The sequence below is a fragment of the Notamacropus eugenii genome, chromosome 7, assembly GCF_028372415.1.
Source record: "Notamacropus eugenii isolate mMacEug1 chromosome 7, mMacEug1.pri_v2, whole genome shotgun sequence".
Classification (NCBI taxonomy): Eukaryota; Metazoa; Chordata; class Mammalia; order Diprotodontia; family Macropodidae; genus Notamacropus; species Notamacropus eugenii.
In genome coordinates this window covers 53,931,151-53,955,471 of record NC_092878.1, presented here as the reverse complement: position 1 = coordinate 53,955,471, position 24,321 = coordinate 53,931,151, and the positions used below count along the sequence as shown (strand labels likewise).

The following is a 24,321-nucleotide window of genomic DNA, read 5'->3' as shown; positions in this document are numbered from 1 at the left end:
GGCCAAGTTTATGTCACAGCATCCAGTGTTTTCTGAGATGGGCTCCGTAATGGATCCTGGTGAAAATGTCCTAGCCCAGGACCTGTTTTGGGTTAGACTCCATCTGTATTCATGAAGCAATGATCTGTTGCAACTAAAATAATATAATCAGTACTTAGCATGAAAAGCAAATTTATCCTGTCAAAAAGTATTACCTTGAAGTATATAGGCTGCCAGCAAAGCAGCATCTGATGTCTTACAGAGGAGGCGGCCATGGTAGAGATCTCTTTTGATCTGTAGGAAGACTAAATACCTGGAGAGGAAATGAAGAATGAGCGATAAAGGATTTCTTTGATTGTTTTAAAGACATAAAATGCATAATTCAAGACAACCAAAATCTCTGTCAAAATATTTTCACTTCACTTAAGAGAAAACTTTTAAAACATCTCACCCCTTCATCCCCCCCCCCCCCCAAAAACCCGCTCCCTTCTCCATGGAGTCTGTTTCATGTACTTGGCCCTGATCTGACTTATGGATCAATTTAAAACAACCTGTCAGTCCCTATCTATAGAACAGTACTCAAAAAAGATATTGCTTTTCCAATGTACAGCAGCTAATTCCCCACTTAGTTTGAAGTGAGGTGATCTCAGCCAATCCAGTGCCAAGAAAGGAAAACTGCCCTTGGAGAGGTCTCTTTCATTTTAAGCTGTAAATTATGTTGTTTATGAAGACTTAAGAAGGTGAGAGCAGGGATATGCCATCTCCAAAAGGATTTCAGACCTGATTTAGCATGAGTCCTCTAAAAATCACAAATAAGCTTCAGGACATTTGCCCATGTCAGAGGAACACACCTCTGTCCCCTGGAAATGTTCAAAGGGTTTGAATAAAGCTTGACAGAAGGTAGAGCCAAAGGAAACCTGACAGTTAACCAGAAACACATGGGTAGCACCAGTTCAACTACAGAGATGAGACATTACACCTCAGGGGGAAGCCACCATGTCAGGGATAATGGATCTCTAGGTATAGGAGCTGTCAGTGGATCCTGTCAGTTCCAGGAGAAAGCAGTTCATTGGAAAGGAGGTTGGATTTAGAGTCAGAAGACTTTGGTTTGAATCTAAGCCCTACCATTCGCATACCTGGATGACAGACTCAGTAGATAGAGCACTGGGCCTGGAGTTAGGAATATCTGAGTTCAAATCCAGCCTAAAATACTTTCTAGCTGTGTGACCCTGGGCAAGTCACTTAACCTCTGATTCCCTGATAAAATAAATCCAGTGGAGAAGGAAATGGCATACCACTCCAGTAATTTTACCAAGAAAACCCCCAACGGGGTCACAAAGGGTTGGACATGACTGAAACAACTGAATAACAACACGATGTGGGGCAAGTTATTTAACCTTCCTAGGCCTCAGTCCCCTCACCTATAAATGAGGATTTTACTGGAAAACTTCTAAGGTCCTTTTCAATTCTAGATCCACGATCCTATTTAAAATTTCACAAGTCACTGGGAAGAAATACGAGCCATGAACATGAAAAGATAACCATTTAAAATAGGCTCATCCAAACCTTTACAGACTGTAGCTTCGCGGATATGTTGTAGGCTCCCCCTCCTCTCCCAATGAGAACCATGCCACCCCCCCTGGGTCCAGGATCATAGGCTTTGATGTCAAGACACATGAAAGGTTGGTAGGTCCCTGGGAGAGGAATGGGAGTCTCATAAAAATTCCTTGGATTTCATCAGCTTGAATTAATTAGGAACAGGGCTGACATTTTCCACAATTCCACAGACAACATCTTGAGGAACAAAGAATTCAATCTTTAACTTCGTATTTAGCTCTTGTAATTGTGGCTTATGATTTTAGGGTAAACTGTTCATCCATAGGAAAAATGTCCAGGAGGGAAAGTTGCTTAGTTATTGAAGTTACTGGAGAAAACAGGGTAAGAGCCTGGAAACCCTGGATCTCTCAGATTTCAAGAAATTAATTAAGGGAGACTGAAAGGAATCGGTGACTGTGCCTTGGACAATTTCATGGTCTTGCCAGACCCTTCAAATGGATCTATTCAGGTCTCAGACCTTGCCCTTTACCCTCCAACTTCTCAGGATATATCCCTTCCAACCTTTGGCTTTCTTAAAGTATAAATGGAGCACAGCACCTCCTTATGCAGAAGATTGAGAGCTGGAAGAGACTTCAGAGGACCCCTTCATCTTACAGATGAGGAAACAGACTTGTTCAAGGTTGCACAAGAAATACGCATCAGCAGTAGAATTTAAATCCTGATCCTCTGACTCTAGAGTCAATCATTTTTTCCCACTGTATCCCATCTCAGCAAATGTTCTGACTATATACAAGACCTGGTGCTCAACAGAGACGTTAGCTGACAACTATACAGTACTTTAAGGTTTGTGAAACGTTTCCCATGAAGCGGCAGGATTTGAACCTAAAGTCAAATCCCAGTCTCCAGAGGGAAAGGGAAGGATGCTTACCACTATAGGGGTGGGGTTGGGGAGGGAGGGGAAGCAATTATTAAACACTTACTGTGTGTCAGATACTGGTACTAATTACTTCACAAATATTTTATCCTCACAACAAACCCTGGATATAGGTGCTATTATTATCCCCATTTTATAGATGAGGAAACTGAGGCAGGCAGAGGGTGACCTGTCCACAGTCACAGTGTTTGAGGTTGGATTAGGTCTTTCTGTCTGTAAATCTAGCATTCTATCCATTACACCATCTAACCCATGAAAGATTCCAAAACCAACGTGCTAGGGTAACTAGCTGCTGTCTGGACTTCTGGGGATGAGTAAGGCAGGTGTAGTCACTGTGATCAAGGTCAGGTTATCAGAACTGACCCCCATTCCCAGGCAAGAACAGTTCAGCGGTCCCCTAATATTCCCTGTAACTAATAACTTTCTGGTCCCACCTAGAAGAGATACTGGCATGCTATCTCTTGTTTCCCTAAAAACCCCTCCTCCCCGTCCCTAAAAGACAGTCCAGCTGACCCTATAGAAAAGGAGACAAATCCGGGAGCGCTAAGTACTGGCTCAGGACTACCAACATTAGTTTGTACTACTAAAACTAGTAATACTGAATCTGCTCTGAGGCTGAATCACAAAAACATAGAATGCTAGAGCTGAAAAAGACCTCAGAGATTACCTGGACCAATTTCTTCATTTTACAGATAAGGAAACTGAGGCCCAGTGGTTTTTAAGTAGCTTATCCAAGGTAACATAGCTTAGTGACAGAGGTGGGATGGATAGAACTCACATCTCCTGCCTCTGGAAAATGAAACCCACAGAGGTTTAAGTGACTTCCTAAGGTCACAAAGCTAGCCAGTGGCAGAATCAGGCCTAGAACCAAGGATGTCAGACTTCTATATCCAACTTCTTTATCCAACATTCTTATTCACATAGAGAAGAAAGGCCTCATCATAGGGAAAGACCACCTGTCTAAATAAGTCAGATATTTTCAAAGAGAAGCCCTTAAGTGGTCCAAGATAGAATCTAGAATTAATAGCTCATGTTTTTACAGCACTGTACGTTTTGTTGTTGTTTTGGAAGGCAAAAGGTAAGTGGGGTTAAGTGACTTGCCCAAGGTCACACAGCTAGTAAGAGTCAAGTGTCTGAGGTTGGATTTGAACTCAGGTCTTCTTGACTCTAGGACCAGAGATCTATTCACTGCACCCCCAGCTGCCCCTGTACTGTATGTTTTATGGAATGCTTTCTCTAGAACAAGGTTCTAGAGGTTTAAATAGTATCCTTCTCATTTCTCACCTGGCTTTGGGGCTTCCCTGACTTTCCCACCATGCCTTGGGTACCTTTCCTTCTCCCTCACTTTTTAGCTTCCTTTTTTAATGTTGTCTTCCCCTTCTAGGCTATAAGCTCCTTGAGGGCTGTGACTATTTTTTTTTTATTTGCATCCCTAGCTTTTAGCACATGTAGCATATTGCCTGGTATACTGCAGGTGCTTTACAAATGCTTATTGATCAACTGGTTCATTTTACAGATGAGCAAATAAAACCTCAAAGAGGTGATCTTCATAAAGAAATGGAAGGCAGCCTTCCTTTTTAAACACATCCTGGTTTTGCCTGGTTTGGGGCTTCAGACAGCTTTTGTATCATTTCTAGTTTTTGTTCTGAAGCTAATTTAGCTCCAAACCTATGGGAATATACATCAAGCCCTACATAGTATTAGCTCAGGCTATGGGGCCAGCAAACTAGGGAAGAGGAAATTGTATTTTTTAATGCAAGATAACTTTTCAAAGTAGTTAGATGCTGATGCACAGCTTTTGCCTACCAGTTACTTCTTTAATTAATTCAAACATTAACTACCTACTATGTGTAAGAAACATTAAATACTTACTATGTATAAGAAATTCAAACCTTAAGTACCTACTATCTGCTAGGTACTGGAGATATTTTTTAGTTGTACCAGTGATTTCTTTGGTGTAAGGAAGTTCCCACAAGGAAACTCCTTTTAACATGGCAGGTCTATGACTATTCTTCAGATTGCTTAGGGTACTGCAAGTTTAAGTGGACCTTTTTCACCTCTTTTCCCCTTTTTCACCAAAGATCTTTTGACCTTTGTCTTCCTAACTTTGCTCTTGAATACCCAGTCAGAAGCTGGGAATGAGAGTGGAACACCTTTGATGTCATCCAGCCTTCCTTATCATGTATCTCTTCCAAATGCCTTTTTGTTGTTGTTTAGCTGTTTTCACTCCTGTTGGACTCTTCATGACCCTATTTGAGGTTTTCTTGGCAAAGATACTGAAGTGGTTTGCCAGTTCCCTCTCCAGCTTCTTTTACATACGAGGAATCTGAGGCAAACAGGGTTATATGACTTGCCCAGGGTCACGCAGCTAGTAAGTGTCTGAGACCAGATTTGAACTCAGATCCTCTTGATTCCAGAGCTACCACTCTGTCCACTGTGGTGCTCTTTTATTCCACATATAGTTATTGATAAAGAGTTAAATTTGGTGCTTTTTTCTCTATACTCTGTCTTCTGTGTCTCAGACAGGGGACTCTATTACTTTAAAAATGAAAAAAAAATTAATCAGGGCTTGGCAACTAAATTCATTACCTGAGAAGAGTCCAAGTGCTAAAATAAAAAGCAGCTCTTCACTCCTCCACTTCATCCCCTCTCAGATGGGTTTTATAAGTCTTTTAGGTAATGAAGGAGGCAGGGGATGGGAATTTAACACTAATATCCCCAGAGGAAATCACACTGACAGCTGTGTGTTGGTTGTTGGTTGTACCGGTTCAACAGCCAAGCTGTAGGGGAGCAGGGATGTTGAGTAAAGCTGGTACCCACTTTTCTTCCTATCAGCAGTGACTTGAAAGGAGAAGAAAGAACTTATTAACCCTAAGGCGTGGGCCAATAGACCAGAGAAGGAATAAAGTCATCAAGAATTAAAACCAAACCCCATCTCTTACTGGACTCTTGGTCTCTCTCTTCTTTCAAGTCCCTCTCCTCTTCAATTCCTAATGTGTGTAGCTGTCAAGGGACTAAAGCATAGCTCTAACTGTGTCATTCCCTTGAAGCTCCAGATGCCTCTAGGATCAAATACAAATTGCTCTGGTTTATACTTAGAGCCCTTAATTATCTGGCTTCTGCCTACCTTTCCAAACTTATTATATATTAGTGTACACACACACACACGCTACAGACCAGCCAACGGGGATCCCTGCTCATACAACATTTTAAATCTAAACTGTCCTCCCTGTGCCTTTGTACAGGCTGGTTCAAGCCTGGGATGCACTCCCTTCCTGGCATCTGCATCTTTGTATACCTAGATTTCTTCAAAGTTCAGCTCAAGTGTCATCTCCTGCATTATAATAATGATAGATAGTATTTATGTATCGGTTAAAGGTTTTCAGAGTGCTCTACATGTAACACATACTCTGAGTATCTAGACAGGCAGTGGATAGAGCTCCGGGCCTGGAGTCAGGAACACCCATCTTCATGGTCTCAGACATTTACTAGCTACGGGATCCTGGCCAAGTCATTTACACCTATTTACCTCAATTTTCTCATCTGTAAAAGAGCTGGAGAAGGAAATGGCAAACCACTTCACTGTCTTTGCCAAGTAAACCAAATGGATTCACAAAGAGTCATAGACTAAAAAAAGGATTAAATAATAACATACTCATATCAGTCAGTCACCTAGCGTTGTTACTTGGTCACTAGTACACAAAAAAAGGTTCCCCCCCAAAAAACTCCCAAACCCCATCTCTGCCCTTAAGGAGCTCACAGTTTAAATGGGGAGACAATACACAAACAACTGTGAACAAACCAGATACTTTTAGCTGGGACTTGAAGGAAACCAGAAAAGCCAGAAGGTAAAGATGAGGAAGAACAATGCCAGGCATAAGGAACAGCTAGTGAAAATTCTTAGAATCACGAGATAGAGTTTGATGAGCAGCAAAGAAGCCACTGTCACTGGTCACAGAACAGGTAGAGGGGCATAAGGTATAAGGAGCCTGGAAAAGTGGGAAGGGACCCAGTTATGAATGTCATCTCATTTGACCTTCACAACAACCTTGTAAATTAGGTGCTATTAAGAACCCTATTTTACAAAAAAAGGAAATGGAGGCTGAGAGTGTTAAGGTCGGAGTTGGGAGAGCTGGTTCAGATTTGAAAGAATTCACTTAGACTTTCTCTTTAGCCAATGGGAGTTTTATTGACATGGACCTGAGATTTAGCAAGGAGCTAAAAAAAGGCACTGATACAGGAAAAGAACCACTTATATGGACAGAAAGCTATACAGCCTGTTGGATGATTTTAGGGTTTCTTATGGAGGTTGGAGATTTAAGGACTTACACATAAATCTTGCAAGCCAAGGACATAGGATTAGGATCATGTATGGCACAAGATAAGGGAGACAAGGGAATCTTATGACCCAGGATGGGGTGAGGAGGAGGGGGGAGACAAGGAATTTTATAGTCCAGGATAAGGGGGAGTTTTGTGGTATTTCAAGATAAGCGGAGGAGACTTTAGGGTGCCAAGGAAAGGGCAACCCAACCCTAAGGGCACCTTTGTATCCACATCAAAAAGATCAACGCCCTCTTGCCCAGGATTTCACAGCTAATAAGTGTCTGAGGCAGGATCCTGATGCTGAGTTCTTCCCACTATACTACCAAACTGTATCAATTTTCTGTCTTTTTCTTCCACAAAAAGGCTTTCTCAGTTCCCTAGATGATGCTACTCGCCCAAAAAACAAATTCTGTTTACTGTGTGTGCATGCATGTACATACAAATATACATGTATACATGTATCTGTACATGCACATCTGTGCATGTATGTATGTGTTCACATGCACACATATAGAGTTGTTCCTCTGTGCTCTCAATTTCCATATATGTGTATGTATCGTTTCTTCTACAGAACATAAGCTCCTTGAGGACAGGGATTTATTTTTTGCATTTGGATCCTAAGAGCCTACCAGCACCCTGGCACATAGTAGATACTAAACAGATGACTGATGACTTGTTCTGGTCATTTACCTGTTGAAAGGTTTCTTCCCAACTCCTCAAATGGTGGTTGCCCAGCCTTTAAGAATTCTTTGTAGCTAATTCTCAGAAAAGAAATGCCTCAGGGGCAGCCAGGTGGTACAGTGCCATTATAATCCTGGAGTCAGAAGGACCTGATTTCAAAAACAGCCTCAGACACTGGAAGCTCGCTAGCTGTTTGATCCTGAGCAAATTACTTAATCTCAATTGCCAACCGTCCTTCCCCTTTGAAAAAAGAAAAGAAATGCCTTTCCTCAATAAATATCATATGAGAGAAAAGATAAAAGGCACCTTGAGGCTAATCCTGACTAGTGTGGTAGTTTCTGCTTAATAGTTAAGATGTGTTTCTCCATCAATCAATCAGCCAATATTTATTGAGCCCTTTATGAAAGGCCCAGCCCAAGTTCAATGCTCTTCTGTGAAGCCTTCCCTGAGGACCCTAGCTAGCAGAGAGATCTCTCCTTCATCTGAATTCCAAAACACTTACTGTCTGCACTACTCATTCAGGTGGAGCTTGTGCTGCCTGTCATATGTTGGCAGCTGTATTTGTAGGTGGATGTTCCCTCCACTAGATTCTAAACTCCTTAAGGTCAGGAACTATATGCTCTACCTCTTTTTATCCATGTCCCTAGCAGAATGGCTTGCAGAGCCCTCCTCCCCATTTATGTGGGTTCATCATAGGGATGTTTTCCCAGTAAAGACAAAAATAAATATTAATAAATCCACAAAGTTCTGCTCCCTAGTAGCATGTCTCCATTGTAAGAAACAGGGGCTGGAAGAGCCCTCCTTGCTACTCCCTTGACTTACCTGGGGGAACTACTGAGCTATACTTTGCAGGGAGCAAGTCATGACATCATGTTGGTATCTATAGCTTTTCTGCAAGGAGCTTAGTGAGGCAGTGTGGTCAGATGAGAGATTGGGCTGCTTTTCTGCTTACTCTAAGAAAGGCTTTCTGTTGACTCAGCTGTATGAGTAGCCTCCCTATACCTCTGTCAAACTTTCTACTCATTTACCTATTATGTTTTAGGGAATGATGGAATAGAAGAGAGAAGTAGGGAGGAAAGAGAATGGACCAATGCTTCAGAAGCTGTCAAATATGGTCTGGCATTTTGGTAGGTTTCTTTTAAAAATTCATTTGTATTGATGCTTTTTGCTTTTTATATCAAATCCAAATCTGAATAGATCCCACCGAACCCCAAGAAGTCATTCCTAGGAACCAAGAATCATAAAACAAAGGGGAAAAACTCATCTGACAGTCCATGCAAGATTTATTCCACACCCAGAGTCCCCCACAACTGCGATGAAGACTTTTCTTGTGCCCAAGTAGATGCAAAATAAAATGACCAAATGAGCTTTGCTTTATTCTGGCCTCTGTGGTCTCACCTAAGATGTCTAAAAGTCCATGCCACTGACTACTTCGATTAAGGCAACCAGATAGCATGGATGTCTAAAGACAAGACTAAAGACTAAACAATAATAATGAATAATAATAATTAGTATTTATATAGCACCCACAACAACCCTGGGAGGGAGGATTAGTATTCCCATTTTATAAATGAGGAAACTGAGGTAGAAGGGAAGTCATTTGCTCAGGATCACATAGCTATTAAGTGTCTGAGGCTGAATTTGAACTCAGATCTTCCTGACTCTAGGTCAGATACTCTCTCTACCAAGCCATCTACCTGCCTATCTACTAACGCTGGTTTTTAAGTTAATCAAATTGTTGATTCCCATTGTGGAGTTGTCCTTTCCAGGCAGAAGGAGGAGAGCAGGTAATTTTTTTCCTCCTTTTTAGTTTAAAATGTCACAATGGACATACTTTTGTAGAATAATAGACTTTTATCACTGAATGGGGCCTTTGAGTTTAACTAGTTCAATTTCTCACCTCACATAGGAATATCCTCTATAGCATTCTTGACAAATGGGCATCCAGTTCCAATTTCCAATGGGTTCCGATTAAATAAAGCAGCTAAGGTGGGACAGTGGATACACTGCAAGGTCTGGAGTCAGAAAGACTCATCTTCCTGAGTTCAAATCTGGCCTCAGACACTTACTAGCTGTGTGACCCTGAAGAACTCATTTACCCCCATTTGCCTTAGTTTCCTCATCTATAAAATGAACTGGAGAAGGAAATGGTGAAACCACTCCAGTATCTTTGCCAAGAAAATCCCAAAAGGGGCCACAAAGAGTTGAACACAACTGAAACTACTGAACAACAACAAAAAATAGGGATAGTAATTTCTATTCCTTATTTTACCAGGTCATTATACTGAAAGCACTTTAGTAAACCAAAGAATGCCATGTGCATGTGAGCTATTACTATTACTATCGCTCAGGACACTGCTCTTCTGTTCATTAAACAAGACAATGGATTCAAAGTATTTCAAGCTTTAAAAAGCTATGGAAATGTCAGCTATGATAATTATCATAATGCATTCCAAGATTTAGAGCTTGTATCCTGTCTTTTTCACATAAGCTGCCATCATTCTCCTTTAGCCTATATTTGGGCAGTTCTGTTTTTATTGGATTGTAAGACTTTACATTTATTCCTGCTAAATTTTATCTTGTTTAGCTTATACCTATTACTGCAGCCGGACAAGATCTTGATCCTGTTGTCCCATCAGTTTTATGTCATCTACGAACGTCTTCATCCAAATAACTGATTCAGATATGGGGTGAAGCAAGACCAAGGACAAAACTCTGCAGCATCATACAAGAAGGCTGCTTTCAATTTGACAATGACTAATTTGTCAAGGTGCAATGGATAGAGTGGTAGGCCTGAAGTTAGGAAGACCTGAGTGCAAATTCCACCTCGGACACTTAATAACTGTGTGACCCTAGGGAAATCACTTCACCTCTACCTCAGTTTTCTTATCTGTAAAATGGGGATAACAATCCTTCCTCATGGTTGTTGTGAATGCCATATAAATATTATTCATTATCATTGTTGTTGCTTAGTCTTGTACTTGGGCGACCAGGTGGCCAGTGGATAGAGTACCGGCTCTGTAGTCAGAAGGACCTGAGTTTAATTCTGGCTTCAGACATTTACTAGCTGCGTGTCCCTGGCTAAGTCACTTAACCCTGCTTGCCTCAGTTTTCTCATCTGTAAAATGAGCTAGAGAAAGAAATGGCAAACCATTCCAGTATCTCTACCAAAAAAACCCCCAAAACCCAAATGGAGTCACAAAGAGACAGACATGACTAACTGACCAATCAACAAATAAAACAGTCTTGTACTTGGACATCTACCCTGAATCCCGTCTGGTTGGTGTAATGGAAGCAGTCCATTGTCAGCTGACAAAGACTCTCAGTGTATGGTGGTTTGACTGAGATCCAAGCACACACTGTACCCAGGGGAGAGAGAGGTAGCATGTTTCACTGCAGCCCATTCATGAGTAATTGTCAGTGAGAAGGTCTTCTGGGCTGGGGAAACGGTCTTAAGATTGGGGTCCAAGTACAAGCAACCAAGCACCCCACCAGTTCAACCAGTTACAAATCCACCTGCCTATCATCTAGCTCATCTCCCACCTGGTCTGTAATGATAATGATAACAACTCACATTTTTATATTATCTTGACATGGACTTACTTTTCTTCACAACTAACTACATGAGGCAAGGTGATACATTCAACACTTAGAATGTATTGTGCTAGACACTAGAAGAGAAATAAAGGAAATCCTTGCTCTCAAGGAGGTTGTCTAAGAGTAATGATAATAATAGCTAATATTTCTATAGCACTTTAAGGTTTACAAAATACTTTACAAATATCTTATTTTATCTTCACAACTGTGGGACATAAGTGTTATCATTTCCCCCACTTTCACAGAGAAGGAAATTGAAGCAGACACAAGTAGTGACTCATGTAGGACAGCACAGAGAGTAAATATATGAGACTGGATTTGAGTTCAGGTCTTTTGTACTCCGGGCCCAGCACTCTGGCCCCTGCACCACCTAGCTGTCTCTGAGTAACTGTTCTATCATCCAGCTGAATTTTCTCCATCTGCATTTCAGCGTTATCATGGAGCGAGTCTTTCAAAAGCCTTGCTAAAATCCATATCTACTGTGTTGATACAATCTTCCTGATCTCCCAGTCCTGTAACCCTATTAAAAAAAAGCAGCAAAAGTAATCTGGTATGATTTGTTGTTGGTGAATCCATGATGATCCTTGGTGATTACTGGCATCCCTTCTGCGTGCTCAAAAACCATCCTTCTATAAATCTATTTTAAAAATTTGCCAAGAGTCAATATTGAGCTAATCAATAGGTGGTTTCTATAATCTAATTTTCTTCTTTCTTGAAAGTTGGGACAGTCTTTCTCCAGTCTTCCATCATCTTTCTCATCATCCTCAATTTTGAAAAGATAGTAGATCAGCCATCAAACCTATAGATTATTCTAGTTAAAGGGGACTTGAATTCATTTTTGGAGTTCTCCCTTTCCAAAACCATCTTGGACTTCAAAATTATCTTTTAACTATGTCTATTCCACTCATACCATTTTGAGGATTATTTCCCTTGAGAATAAGAGTTTGCATTTATACAGCATCAAAGTCTGCAAAGTATATTACAAATATTATTTCATTTAATTGTTATAAAAGCCCTGGGTGGCAAATACTATATTATCCCTCTTTGAGAGAGGGGGACACTGAGGGAGAGGTTAAGTTATTTGCACAGAGTTGCAAAGATAGGAAATGTTTTAGGCTGAATTTCAACTTGGATCTTTCCCACTTGAGATCTAGTCCCCAAATGCCATCTAGCTGCCTACAGAAGAGAAGACAAAATGAAAATAGAAACTTGATATGTCCTTTCTGCATGTTATCCACTGATGATATATCAAGCAGCAAGCCAATTCTTCTTCTCCTTCTTGTTCTGAATACACTTTAAGTAACCCCTTTTTTGTTTTAGCACTTTTTTTTGCAAGCACCCCCTCATTCTGGGTTTTAGCCTTATTCTTACAGATTGGTACCACACTTTCATATTTCAATTTCACTGCAGGACTTTCCGAACGTAAGCTTCTTTTGGGTAGGGAATCTTTTGTTCTTTATACTTATATTCTCAGCATCTAGCACAATCCTTGGGATAGAGTTGGTGCTTAATAGATGCTTGGTGACTGATTAATTGATTCCATCTTTTGCATAAATCATTTCAAAATCTCATATCACTCAAGAGGTCCCTGTTTTGCCACATGGATGCCCCTTACCCACCTGTTTTTCCTCAAAGGTGCTATTTTATATAATCAAGAAAAAATTCTGTTTTTTAGAACATTCTATAGGTTTTGAGCCCCCTTCCTTTTTAGAATCTGAAACCATCAGACTTGGCATCTCTCTGACTTTCTGAAATCTGCTTTCTTATTTTTTACAAAAAAGCATCAAAAGAAAGCACGGGGAGGTAATTTGTATAGAGAAATCCAGATAGATCACCTCCCATACTCATATCTTCTTATAATTTCCATAGTTTCCCTGGGAAGCTCTATTACTCTAAAGAACTAACTCATGCATGCCAGCAATTTGTAGTACAAAACTATTTGTAGTAAATTCAAACTACCTTTCCAGTCTTATTTTATACTACTCTCTTTTATATCATCTGCTTTTCAGCCCAATTCTGTAATTTAATCCTCCCCTTTCCTTCCTATGTGTATTTGAAGAGGTCATTTCCCATGCCTGAAATGGATGCCTTCTACGTTTCTGCCCACTGAATTACTTTCTTTCCTTCAAGACCTAGATACTGGTGCCAGCTCTTTCCTGAAGCCTTTGCCAACCCTCCAAGACAGAAATGATTCCTCCTTTTGTAGACTCTCTCCTGCCTCTCTGTCAAGTCTCTCCAATGTACTAGCCACATCTTAACTTGGGTCATAATGGAGGGGCCTTAGACCAGGCTTGTGATTTCATTGGCATAAGGAATCTCCAGTAAGGAAACTCCTTTGGAAACTTTTCTCCAACTTATTGTCTTGGAGAGTGGCTGAGAGCGTGGGCAAGTTCAAGGATCTGCCCAGAGTCATACAGTCTGTATCAGGGGCAGGGCCTGAGCCTTGATCCTCTTGACTCCAAGACTGGCTCTCCATCCACTATACCACACTGCTTTCTTGTGTCAGGGTTATTCATATAAATGTCTCGCTCCTACTTTGCAATCTCCTTGAGGACAAGAGTGAAATCTAGATTTTTCATCTTTATTCACTGCACTGGAGAGGCAATGTAACAGTGGACAAGAAGCTGGCCTCAAAGCCTAGAAAAATCTCTGTTCCTGTCTTGCCTCCAGTGCAAACTGACTCTGTGGAACCCTGGGTCCCTTAACCTTTCGATGTTCTAGGCAACTAAAACTTTTAAGTCACAGAGAAAGTGTCAACCTGCATTGATAGAGGGAGTTTCCTAAGATGGGTGTTTCCTGTATCACCGGAAAATCACAGGTCTAGTCCTTGTCCTTATTCAAGGCACTCCAGATACAAAGTAGGTGCTTAATCATTGCTGAAGTGAATTAGCTTTACATCAGTATTCAGTTCTAATGACCTCAAAAGCCATAATTAAAATGTATGCTGTGGAACTATCTTGGCTCATTTTTTAGCTACCCAAAGTATAATATTTAGGTCAAATTTAGGTCAAGGATTTCTTTCAGTCTTATGTGTTCTATTACTTTTTTTCTGGTAAATTTAATCATTTTATTAATAAAGTCAACAGGTTATTAATAAAAGGATGGTCAACTGGTCATCTCTTTTAGACCAAAGATGATCATGGTGGTAGGGCTCTCAGTTTATATATCCTTTGAAACAGTAGGTGGTTGATGGGGTAGAGAGTGACCTTTGCACAGAAAAACTATCTCTACTCAGACCATGCCCAGCTATACCAGACCACTCCTAGTCTTGGGCTATCTAGACAAAAGGATCTGTTTCCACCCAAACTTATGTGGAACACAAAGGGCTTCCCCACCCTATATTAACTTTCTGGCAAGGTTGGGTAGGATCTGACCAAGATTGAGGAGAGTCAATGCAATCTCATTATCAGTGATGTCCTTCAAGAAAAGGGAACCTTTCAAAATGAAGAATTTAGAAAAAGAGGGAAGCCTCTAAATTTCCCCAAGGAATTGTTTACTAATAATCATTTCTCAAATTCCCCTGTTTGATTCTTGAGAGGCATGGCCTCCTCAATGAGTCACTCATTGATATGACAAACACTTCATCAAGGGTTTCTAACTATGGGACTTATGAGGCAGAAAAGGGAAAGATAGATGGTGCTTTGACAAAATCAAAGGGGACAATTCCCTTTGATAAGCAGACCTTACAGATAAAAGGCACAAAGGGAAAAAGGAAACAGCAAAATAAAATTCATGGATGTATCTCTGCCTGTTCCTCTGGAAACATCTGATGCAGTTCTCTGGCTCAGTCACTTGCAGAAATTGAGTTCTATTACTTGTGACCTGCTCATGCTTAGGTACATAGCTTTTATGGACACTGAAAAGTGCCAGAAAGTCTTGATTGACCAAAGGGATCATGAGACAAGCTTCATGGCTAGTTGAAGAAGATTCTCAGGCTTTAGAATAAACATTTTGGAGCTTGTTAAGTTGTTTTTCAGTCATTTCTGACTCAGTAGTGAAAATTAACCTATTTCTGAGTTCATGTGCCTCTACCAGCATAGTGAACTGCTTACCTAGACCAGTTACCGGTTAACAGAAACACTGAGCATGGTGGTTCATACTTGTGATCCTGCTACTGGGGAGGCTGAGTTACTAGAGCCAAATCTGTGGCTGATTCACAGAATCATATAATTTCATAGCTAGAAAGATCTTACGGATCATCTAGTTCAATTCTCTCAGTGAATTAGAGCCTAGGGAGTTGAAATCACTTGTCTACTGTCACATAGCTAGTAAATGACAAAGCCCAGTCTAGTGCTCTTTCCAATACACTATGATGCTTTTACCTGGTACAACTTTTACTATAATGACATTAGGTCTAGAAAACAGCATTGTTAACTACTCTTTATATTGTCCAAGACAATCAGATTTTCTCTTAATGCAAAGCAAAATGCGTCTATACTGAGTCATATAACACAAATCCTTTAATTCCCCATCACTTGTCTAGTGTGGTGGATACTACCCAATCCTGATGGATAGTTATAAAGGCAAGATACAGGGCTTTAAGCAAGATGTCTGCTCTGATGTGAAGGCTGTGGCTGGAGACATCTACTTCCACAGGCATCTTCTCTCAAGAGGTATGTATCAGGCTTGAAGTTAAAAGCTGTGATTTGAATGAAAGTTAATAATATCACCTAAAATATGGTATTCACACATGGTGAGAGTTTGTATCCTGGCAAAATTCCTATCTTTACATGTCAAAGTTTTGCTAATAGCATCGTAGCATCATGGACTGGAAGAGACTTTGGGGAACACCTAGTTCAATCCCCTCATTTTACAGATTCAGTTCAACTCAGCAGCCATTCATTAAATTCTCATTATGTGCAAGGCACAATATTGGGCAGTGACAAAAAAAGACAAAAATGAAAGAGTTCTTGCCCTCAGGGGACTTATATTTTATTGTACAGATACATCTACATAATAAGTATATAGGAAATATTGTTTTGTTTTTTGACCATGACATCAAGGAGGTGATGCCATGATGACATGCAAGTGAATTAGATTTAAGTGAGAGAGGGCTGTGTGGAATCACCAGTCTCACTTTCTCCTCCTGGCAAGGCATAGATCAGGACGACTGGAAATGGCCCAGGATGCAATAGGAGACTTTGGCCTTTTTAAGCTTAGATCTATAACAGGTCTCAGTTTGACTGAGGCAATGCCCATTCAGTGATTAAGATTAGGTAAGAAAATATACATGTATAACCAGGGGCTCAAAGCCCATTTGTCTAAGATTATTCTCATAGATTGAGACTAATTACTCAGTGCTCAGTACCTACATGAGGGGCAGAGTCAGAGGGAGCTTGGGAGAACAGAGATCTTGGTCTTCTGGCTCCAGCTTTAAGAGAGAAGACATGAGGCTCCAGATTCACTTCAGGGAAAGATCCCTAAAGGGAGAGAATGACTCTGGAAATAAGCCTACATGTAGAGAAGCTTGCACCTAAATCATATTACTATATCTAGATTACTTACCTAGAGTCTTTGGGCATTTTCCTCTTGAATGAGATATAGGATTCTCTCTCTTGGTTGAGTTGAGATATCTCACTCCCAGTGGACAGCTTATTCACTCTGTGCATTGTCTGGTATAGTCTCATCCATAAAACTTCTCTGATTTCTGTTTTGCTATCAGTTTGATTAATCATGGATTTATTTGCCATTTTCTATGTGTGGTCTTCACATAATTGCCATTTGGTGGGAGTGGAGTCAGTCAAACCTTGAATACAGAGGCCTAAGGTACTCCTTCCCCATTAAGAGTTAACAATCAGGAACACAGTTTGAACTTAAAATTATGTCCCTTAGAGTAACAACATTGGGGAGGAGGGTTGATAGCTATAATTCTTGCTCAGTACTCCCCTCTCTGAGGAGAATGGAGGGACCAGTTTCATGGCCCCAATCTCCTGTTTTCTCTCTTGGCAGGAATTAATGTCTCTTGGAGAAGGGAGGGTGGAAAAGACTAGGGATATCTATAAATTCATGTCTCCTGGGGAGCCGCATCTAGACAGACTCATGTGGAAACACATAGCTTACATGGAAAACACATATATAGAAACATATACATTATACAAAGTAATTTTAAGAGCCAGAGAGTGCTAATAATCAGAGATATGAGTAAAGACCTCATGTTGGAGGTGACACCTAAACTATAGTTCTGAAAGAAGTTAGAGATTCTACAAAGTGGAGGTGATGAGGGAAGGACATTCCAGAGATGGAAGGCAGGGCATGTTTGTGTAAAGGTATCTGAGTGGAGGATGGATTAGATAGGCAGAGATCAATCAGAAGGCTATTGCAATATTCCAGACCACTTATTTTTCTCCATTGAAACTTCTCACAATGACTTGAATATGAACCACAAAGACACTCCACAGCCATGTTGGTCATCAGAGCCTCTCTCTCTGTCTCTCTCTATCTCTTTCTCTCAGGGAATGCCTTCTACTCTGATGTGTCCTCCTGGTATGAAAAGTCTGACCAAGATACAAGAACTTTGAGTGGAGGGTCAGGGATTAGAAGGGTTGTATCTTTGTCATTTGAGCAACAGCCTAGAGAAGTTCAGAGAAATTGATCAACAGTTTGGCCATGGTTTGGAAGGTGGGAAGGTTTTAGCCTCATCAACCTCAAAGATTATACTACATTGTGCAGAGGTTGCAATCAATGCTGGTTCAATAGCCTCTTATGTCTATTTACACCCTCGATTTTTTTCTTCCCCTCACCCAAAACAATTGGGAATAAACTGAGAATTCTCATTTGAAATTCACTTTTTTTACCTGATGTAATGCCAACAGCATTATCTCTCAACTTAACCAACAGAAACACCAGGCATGGGGCACAGAACTGTAATTCCTGTTACTGGGAGGCTGAGGCTGGTAGATCTCTTGAACCTGCAAATTTTGAATAAAGCCAATGTGGTGTCAATACCAAGTTTAGAATTAATTATGTTGAGCCCTCAGGAAAAGGGAACCATCAGGCTGCCTAAGGAAAGGGGAAGCAGCCCAGGCTGGAGGTCAAAGGTCTTGTGCTGATCTGAGTGGGATAAGGCCTATGAATGGCCCCTGTACTCCCAGCCTGGGCAAGATAGGGATGTCCACTCTTAAAACCAAACCAAACCAACCAACCAACAAAACTCCAACTTCTAATTAGGTTCCTGCTATGTGTTGGGCACTCTAGCATACAAAGTTCCCATCCTTCAAGGAGCTTAAATTCTACTGGGCCAAGAAATGATAAGGAATCTACAAAGTAAGGGTTTCCAACCAGTAAATTAAGTCATATTGGTAATTTCAAAGCCTTTGCTGGTAGAGCTATAAGCAGGCTGGTACTACGAGGATTAAGAGAATTCAGTGAAGTGAAATACAGAATAGGGCCTAGGAGCCATTTATTCAACTTGCTCTCCTGTATTGTTGTTTAGACCCAGACATTCCTACTCACTTTTATAGCAACAATAATCACATTACTAAGAGTCTTTCATGGAGATTCCTCACTCCCTTGGGTTTAAATTATGTTCCAGTTCCCAGTTTATCTTTCAAGGCTCTGCATTGGAGTTTTATAATTATACCCATCAAGGTAACCCAAGAGTCTTTTTTATCTCTAGAGAACAAATGTCTTCCCCAGAAATGCCTGCAGGGTCCATTGGTCATCAGCACGCCTCCTTGGTCATGAGGAAACACTTTCAATCAATCAGCTACTTCAAGTACCAATATTAGCAAATAATCCAAGTTTAAATATTACCACCATCTTAGTTGTTCACTGAGCTGAGCAAGAAGAAAGGAGCTGGTTTCATTCTATTTCCAGTGAAATGAAAGTAGGGAGGAACTGAAGTTAGGTATAAATAAGAACTCCTGGATTTTAAGTGGTGAGGGGCATAACTGGCTGTGTACCTCCCTTTTCTTTCTTCTTTGAACAGGCTCAAGTTGTCTAAATAGCAGGTACAACTGGAGAGGGCATCTCCAGGAGGGTCATTACCTTTCTGTATCACAACCTCCTCTGGCAGTGAACCTACGATCTCTTCTATGAAGCCTATGGACTCCTTCGCAGAATCATATTTATAAATGCATAAAATAAAATACGTAGTATTTACAAAGCAATTACATCGAAATACACTTATCAAAATATATATTTAAAAAAGTTCATGGACTTCAGTTTAAGAAGCCTCACCTAGTTATTTCCTCTCTCAGGGCAGCTGGGTCTGCAGGGTAAAACTTCACTCGGAAACACATGGTGAATGGAGGTTGGGCTGCAAAAAAAGCAGGTGACTGTCAGGAATGACAAACTCTCAGAAAATGAGTATGTCCCCATTCTGTGATGCACAAGTCATTATACTACTAGAAAAAAGATCTAGGCTTTTAGAGCCAATTTATACACAGACAATAGATAGGAACTTTAAGTACAGGTTGACCGTGTAGGGAAACCATCCCAGCTTGTCACTCACAAATGAACAGAAGCACCAGCCTCACACCAAAGAATACTTACATCTCAGCTGCTTCACCACAGACTTTGTAAACTCCAACCAATGCTGAAATGGAGAAGACAGAACGAGACAACTGTAATGAGGAGTGCCAAATACAAACTGGTCTGAACACTTTAAATAGTTAGACAGTTTACACTTCAGGATAAAAGCAATCATAAAGGCTGACATGGAGATTTAGAAATAAAGGCCTGATAGGATTTTCTGAAGTAGGTATTCTCATGGAACCAGCTATGTAAGAGAATTCTTCTCTTTCTTTCTACATACAATACATATATATGCTTGTGAATACATGCATATATACAAGTGTGTATATATTTATACAATATTTTATATGCATATATGTATGTATGTATATATGTATATCACTATATACACATGTCTATGCAAACATATATACATGTAGGCACATAGGACATGTGTGTACATGTTTTACTAGAGGATACACATACCTATATGAGATTTACATACATGTAATGTATGTAGTGTTTACAATATACACATACATGTGTGGATGTATATGTGGATTTGTATAGTAATATACACATATATGCCTGCATGTATATATGTGTATATCTATCTATCTATCTACACACATGGCAGCTAGGTGGTACAGTGCGTAGAGTGCTGGGTTTGGAGTTAGGAAGACCCGAATACAAATCTGGCCTCAGACACTATGTGACCCTGGGCAAGTCACTTAACCCTGTCTCAGTTTCCTCATCTATAAAATAATCTGGCTTAATTAATTAATCGATCCATTAATGGCAAATCGCTTTAGTATCTTTGCCGAAAACCCCAAAAGGGATCACAAAGAGTCAGACACAAACGAAAAAACAATCTAACAACCACCAGTACCTATATATGCATATACATACATACATACATACATATATACACACACAGACTCAATGTTTGGGCTTATCTATAAATGTGAATACATTAGAACTGAAGTCCACAGCTTCCAAAAGTAGTGTGTCAAAGTTCTAATCTCGGTTTCTGTGGCATGCTTCTGTGTGTATGTGTATGTGTGTGTGCGTGTGTGTATGCGTATGTGTGTGTGCACGTGTGTGTGTGTCCATGCCAGTTCTCAAGGTGATGATAGCAGCTATCAATAACAGCTTCTGAATGTGCTGAAAGGAGTATTATCTCTTTAAAAAGCCTTTCATATTTATGGATCTCATTTGTTTTTATATCGCCTTCATTTCTGAATATATCCCTTCCCCCTCCCCTATCCAGTGAGTCAATTCTTATAATAAAGAATAAAGAAAAGAGAAAAAAAGGGCATTTTAGCAAAAGCTAGCCAAAACATTGACTGAGTCTGATGGCATATGCCATATTTTAAACCCATAGTCTCCCACTTTTGTGAAAAAAAGAAGAGTATTCTCTAAGGTGGGTGGAAAGTCATGGTGATGGAAAGTAAGCAGTAAAAAGTGACCTGCCTGTGCCACCTCTAGCACCAATGTCATAGACTGCTGACCCTACAATAATCTGGGAATGTTGGTGAGTGAGATGAGGAGACTGTGAAGACTTTTCATAATAAAAATATGGGGAATATTGGATTTTCTAAAGAAAATGTTCCTGAAACTCAGGTATCCAGGGCCTGTGAACGGTCACTTGGTTCCCCCTCCCTTACCAGCTACCTACCAGCTTTCTTTGTGAAAGTGCTGTGGGCCGTAGCCGAAACTTGGAAGTTATTCAAATCTCCCCTCTGTTTGTTGTACTGTTGCCACATCAACGCTACCACCTCCCGCTTTTCCCCCACCCCTCCTTTCTAAAGCCACATCAGTAGTTAAGTTAGATACTAGATAAGGTAATTGTGTTGGAATAGGAGAAGATTTCCCAGGGTTTGTCTAGTTTTTCACACTTAGATTGTGAGCCCGCCTCCCAGACAATGGAGAGGTGGGATAGTGGGGAGGTGGGACTCTCTGCGTTAGGGTATAAAATTGTGCTTCAGTTTCTGTAAGTTGCTTCCTTCCATCAGATTCCCTGACCTGGTGGAGGGATGCCCCTTTCTTAAGAATTGCAATAAATCTTTTTTTTTCCTGTTCTTATTGAGAAGCCTCTTCATTTATTTAAAATTTTGAGTAAGGGTCTTTTTATCCCATACATTGGCATCCCAGGAACCAACACACTTGGACTCTCACAACTAGAACAGAGCCTGGAATCTCCAGAATACTTCCTCTGGATTGACACACGAAGAGCTGCCAGGGTCAGTAGCAGGACTGTATCAGCCCCAATCTCTTTCAGCAATAGCTTTGTTTTTAGAAGGAAGAAACAGGTTACTTTTACAACCATTTCCCATCACCAGCTCCGCTGTTCACAGAGCACCCGGTAAAATCCATTATTGATGTTGTTCCTCTGTCCAGCATTAATGCTAATTAATTAGCCATCCATACGAATTTACTAAGATTTCTGCACTCCACACAAAAACCCTAGACCACAGCAGCTCAAACTGTGACCTTGACTTCTTAGTGGCAGCCTTTGGGAACACTTGCAGGGAGGAAACATCCTGTCCCTGCCTGCTTCCCATGCCCCATCTAGTGTAACATCCCAGCTGAAATCTTGGACTGGCTGAAAAGTATGTGGTAGAAGCATCCTGGCCTCAGCTTCTCACATCTCTCCTTTGTGGGTTTGGGTCATGCAGCTAATGGACCCACTAAGAGCCAGCTCTGCTGTCAGCTCTACATGGATAATCTGGACTGACATCTTGCTCTCTTGTTTCCACTGAACTGAGTTCCCGTGAGACAAGCAACTTATTATAGCAGTTCAATGTGGTTAAGAGGTCCCTCTCACATTACACAGCCCACTGCTGCTCTGGCTTCACAGAGGAAGCTAAGCTGTAAGATTTAATTGCATGGAAACAACTGGAATTCTAAACTAAGAAGGATGACACTTCTTCCAGGCTGTGGAAAGAAAGAGCAAAGAAATCTGGCTGTTGTGGGAGATTCATCTATTCCTAGGTCAGAGGAACTGAACAGTCAACAAAGCCTAGGAAACAAAACTATTTAAGTCCAATAAATACACAGGTAGATGCCATAGAGGTGGATTCAGATAAACAAAGAAAAAGACAAACAGGCAGAGGAGGAGTGAGTGAAATGCTTTATCCGCAAAGGGCTAGTGAAAATGAGTAACAAAAATGACTGTTAACTGGCACGATAGCTACACAGAAGCATCGCTACAAACTGTGGTGAGAGAGGACTTAACTCGGATGATTTCTGTAATGAGAGTCATGGAAAGAGGGGGAGGTGGATAAAATAAGAGGTAAATTCTAAACCACTAACCCAATGGTCTTTTTAAAGATTGGATGAATATATCTGGTCAAGATCTAGAAGAGAATGGAGTGAAGGTGAAACATACCATTCAATTCCTGCTGGAGAGGAAAGAAGGAAAGGTTGGAAAAGGATGGTAGGAAACAAGCATTTAAAGCACTTACTATCTACCAGTACTTTTCTCATTTGATCCTCACAACATCCCTGTGAGGTTAGTGTTATTAGGATCTCCATTTTACAGTGGAAGAAACTGAGGCAGGCGGAGGTTAAGTTATTTGTGCGGGTTCACACATGATCCAAGGCCAACTTTGAATTCAGGTCTTCCTGACTCCAGACCCAGTGTACTATCTACTGCACCACCTAGCTGTCAGGAAGTTGATGAACTTAACATGAAAAACAAGACGCAATTCTGGACATGGCAATGTGGGAATTCATTTTGCCGGACTATGCATATTTGGCATGAGAGTTTAAAATTTTTTTTAACTGCTCAGTCGTGGGGAAAGGGAGTTGCAGAGGGAGATCTAATAATGCTTGTGTAAATAAATACTTCATTTTTTAAAAGAACAGAATGGAAAACTACTAAGGTCTTTTTTAGAGAGCTGTTTGGTTGCATTGTCATACCTGCACCATTGAATTATTCTGATAATATGGGACTGAAGAGGGAAGAAAGATTAAGCCGCAAGTACCAAGATCTTGGAGTCTAGGGGGGATCATATATATTCCCTAAAGGAGACACCATGGGGGGGTGGGAAAAGCACTGGATTTGAAGTCAGAGGTCCTGCGTTTGAATCCTGGCTTTGCAATTTACCTTTACTAGTTGTGGGAACAAAGGATCACAGTGACCTAAAGGCAGAAGAGCATGGTCTAACACCCTCATTTTATAGATCAGGAACTTATGGCTCAGGGAGGATAAAGGTTACACGGAGAACAAGTATCAAAGGGAAGATTTAAACTCAGTTCCTCTGATTCCTACTTTCCCTTCTTATCACAATGGGTAAGTCTCTGGGACTTAGTTTATATGTAAAATGAAGGGGTTGGACTCAATGACCTCCAAGGTACCTTCTAAATTTAAAACAACTCTTTGAGTTGGCTGTTATGATTCCCAATTTAAAGATGAGGAAATGAGACTGAGATCTTATAAATGACTTTCACATAGTTACTTAGCTAGGTAGTGTCAGTGACAGGATTTGAACTCAGCTTCTTGATAGAAGTCCAGCATTCTATCTACTTACATGACCCTGTTTTTCCTTTCTAGTCTTAATCCCATCACCCTTCTAGATAGGCTTCAACTCAAATGAAAAACTATGGAACACATTTTGCCTTTAAAGTTCCATATACCACTACTGTGAATGTTGTTTAGGAAACAGATCTGAGGACAACAGGATTTCTTTCTGAAATATTGCTGTTTCAGATAAGATTTTTTTGGGGGGGTACCGACTGAAAAGACTCTGTTATAAGAAATGTAAAATAACATAACTGCTCATTTTGTGGTG

At 40.5% G+C, this 24,321-nt stretch overlaps 1 protein-coding gene across 5 annotated transcripts in view; it reads right to left on the bottom strand.

Moving 5' to 3' along the window:
* Positions 1–24,321, bottom strand: part of FRMD5 (FERM domain containing 5) — a 363,021-nt gene that overhangs the window by 49,852 nt on the left and 288,848 nt on the right. For all 5 annotated transcript variants that reach the window (XM_072623630.1, XM_072623631.1, XM_072623632.1 and 2 more), the window contains exons 3-5: positions 19,565–19,607; positions 19,250–19,328; positions 195–292 (exon numbers count right to left, since the gene is read on the bottom strand). In XM_072623630.1, coding sequence (XP_072479731.1) covers positions 195–292; positions 19,250–19,328; positions 19,565–19,607 — 220 coding nt within the window. The remainder of the gene's footprint in view (positions 1–194; positions 293–19,249; positions 19,329–19,564; positions 19,608–24,321) is intronic.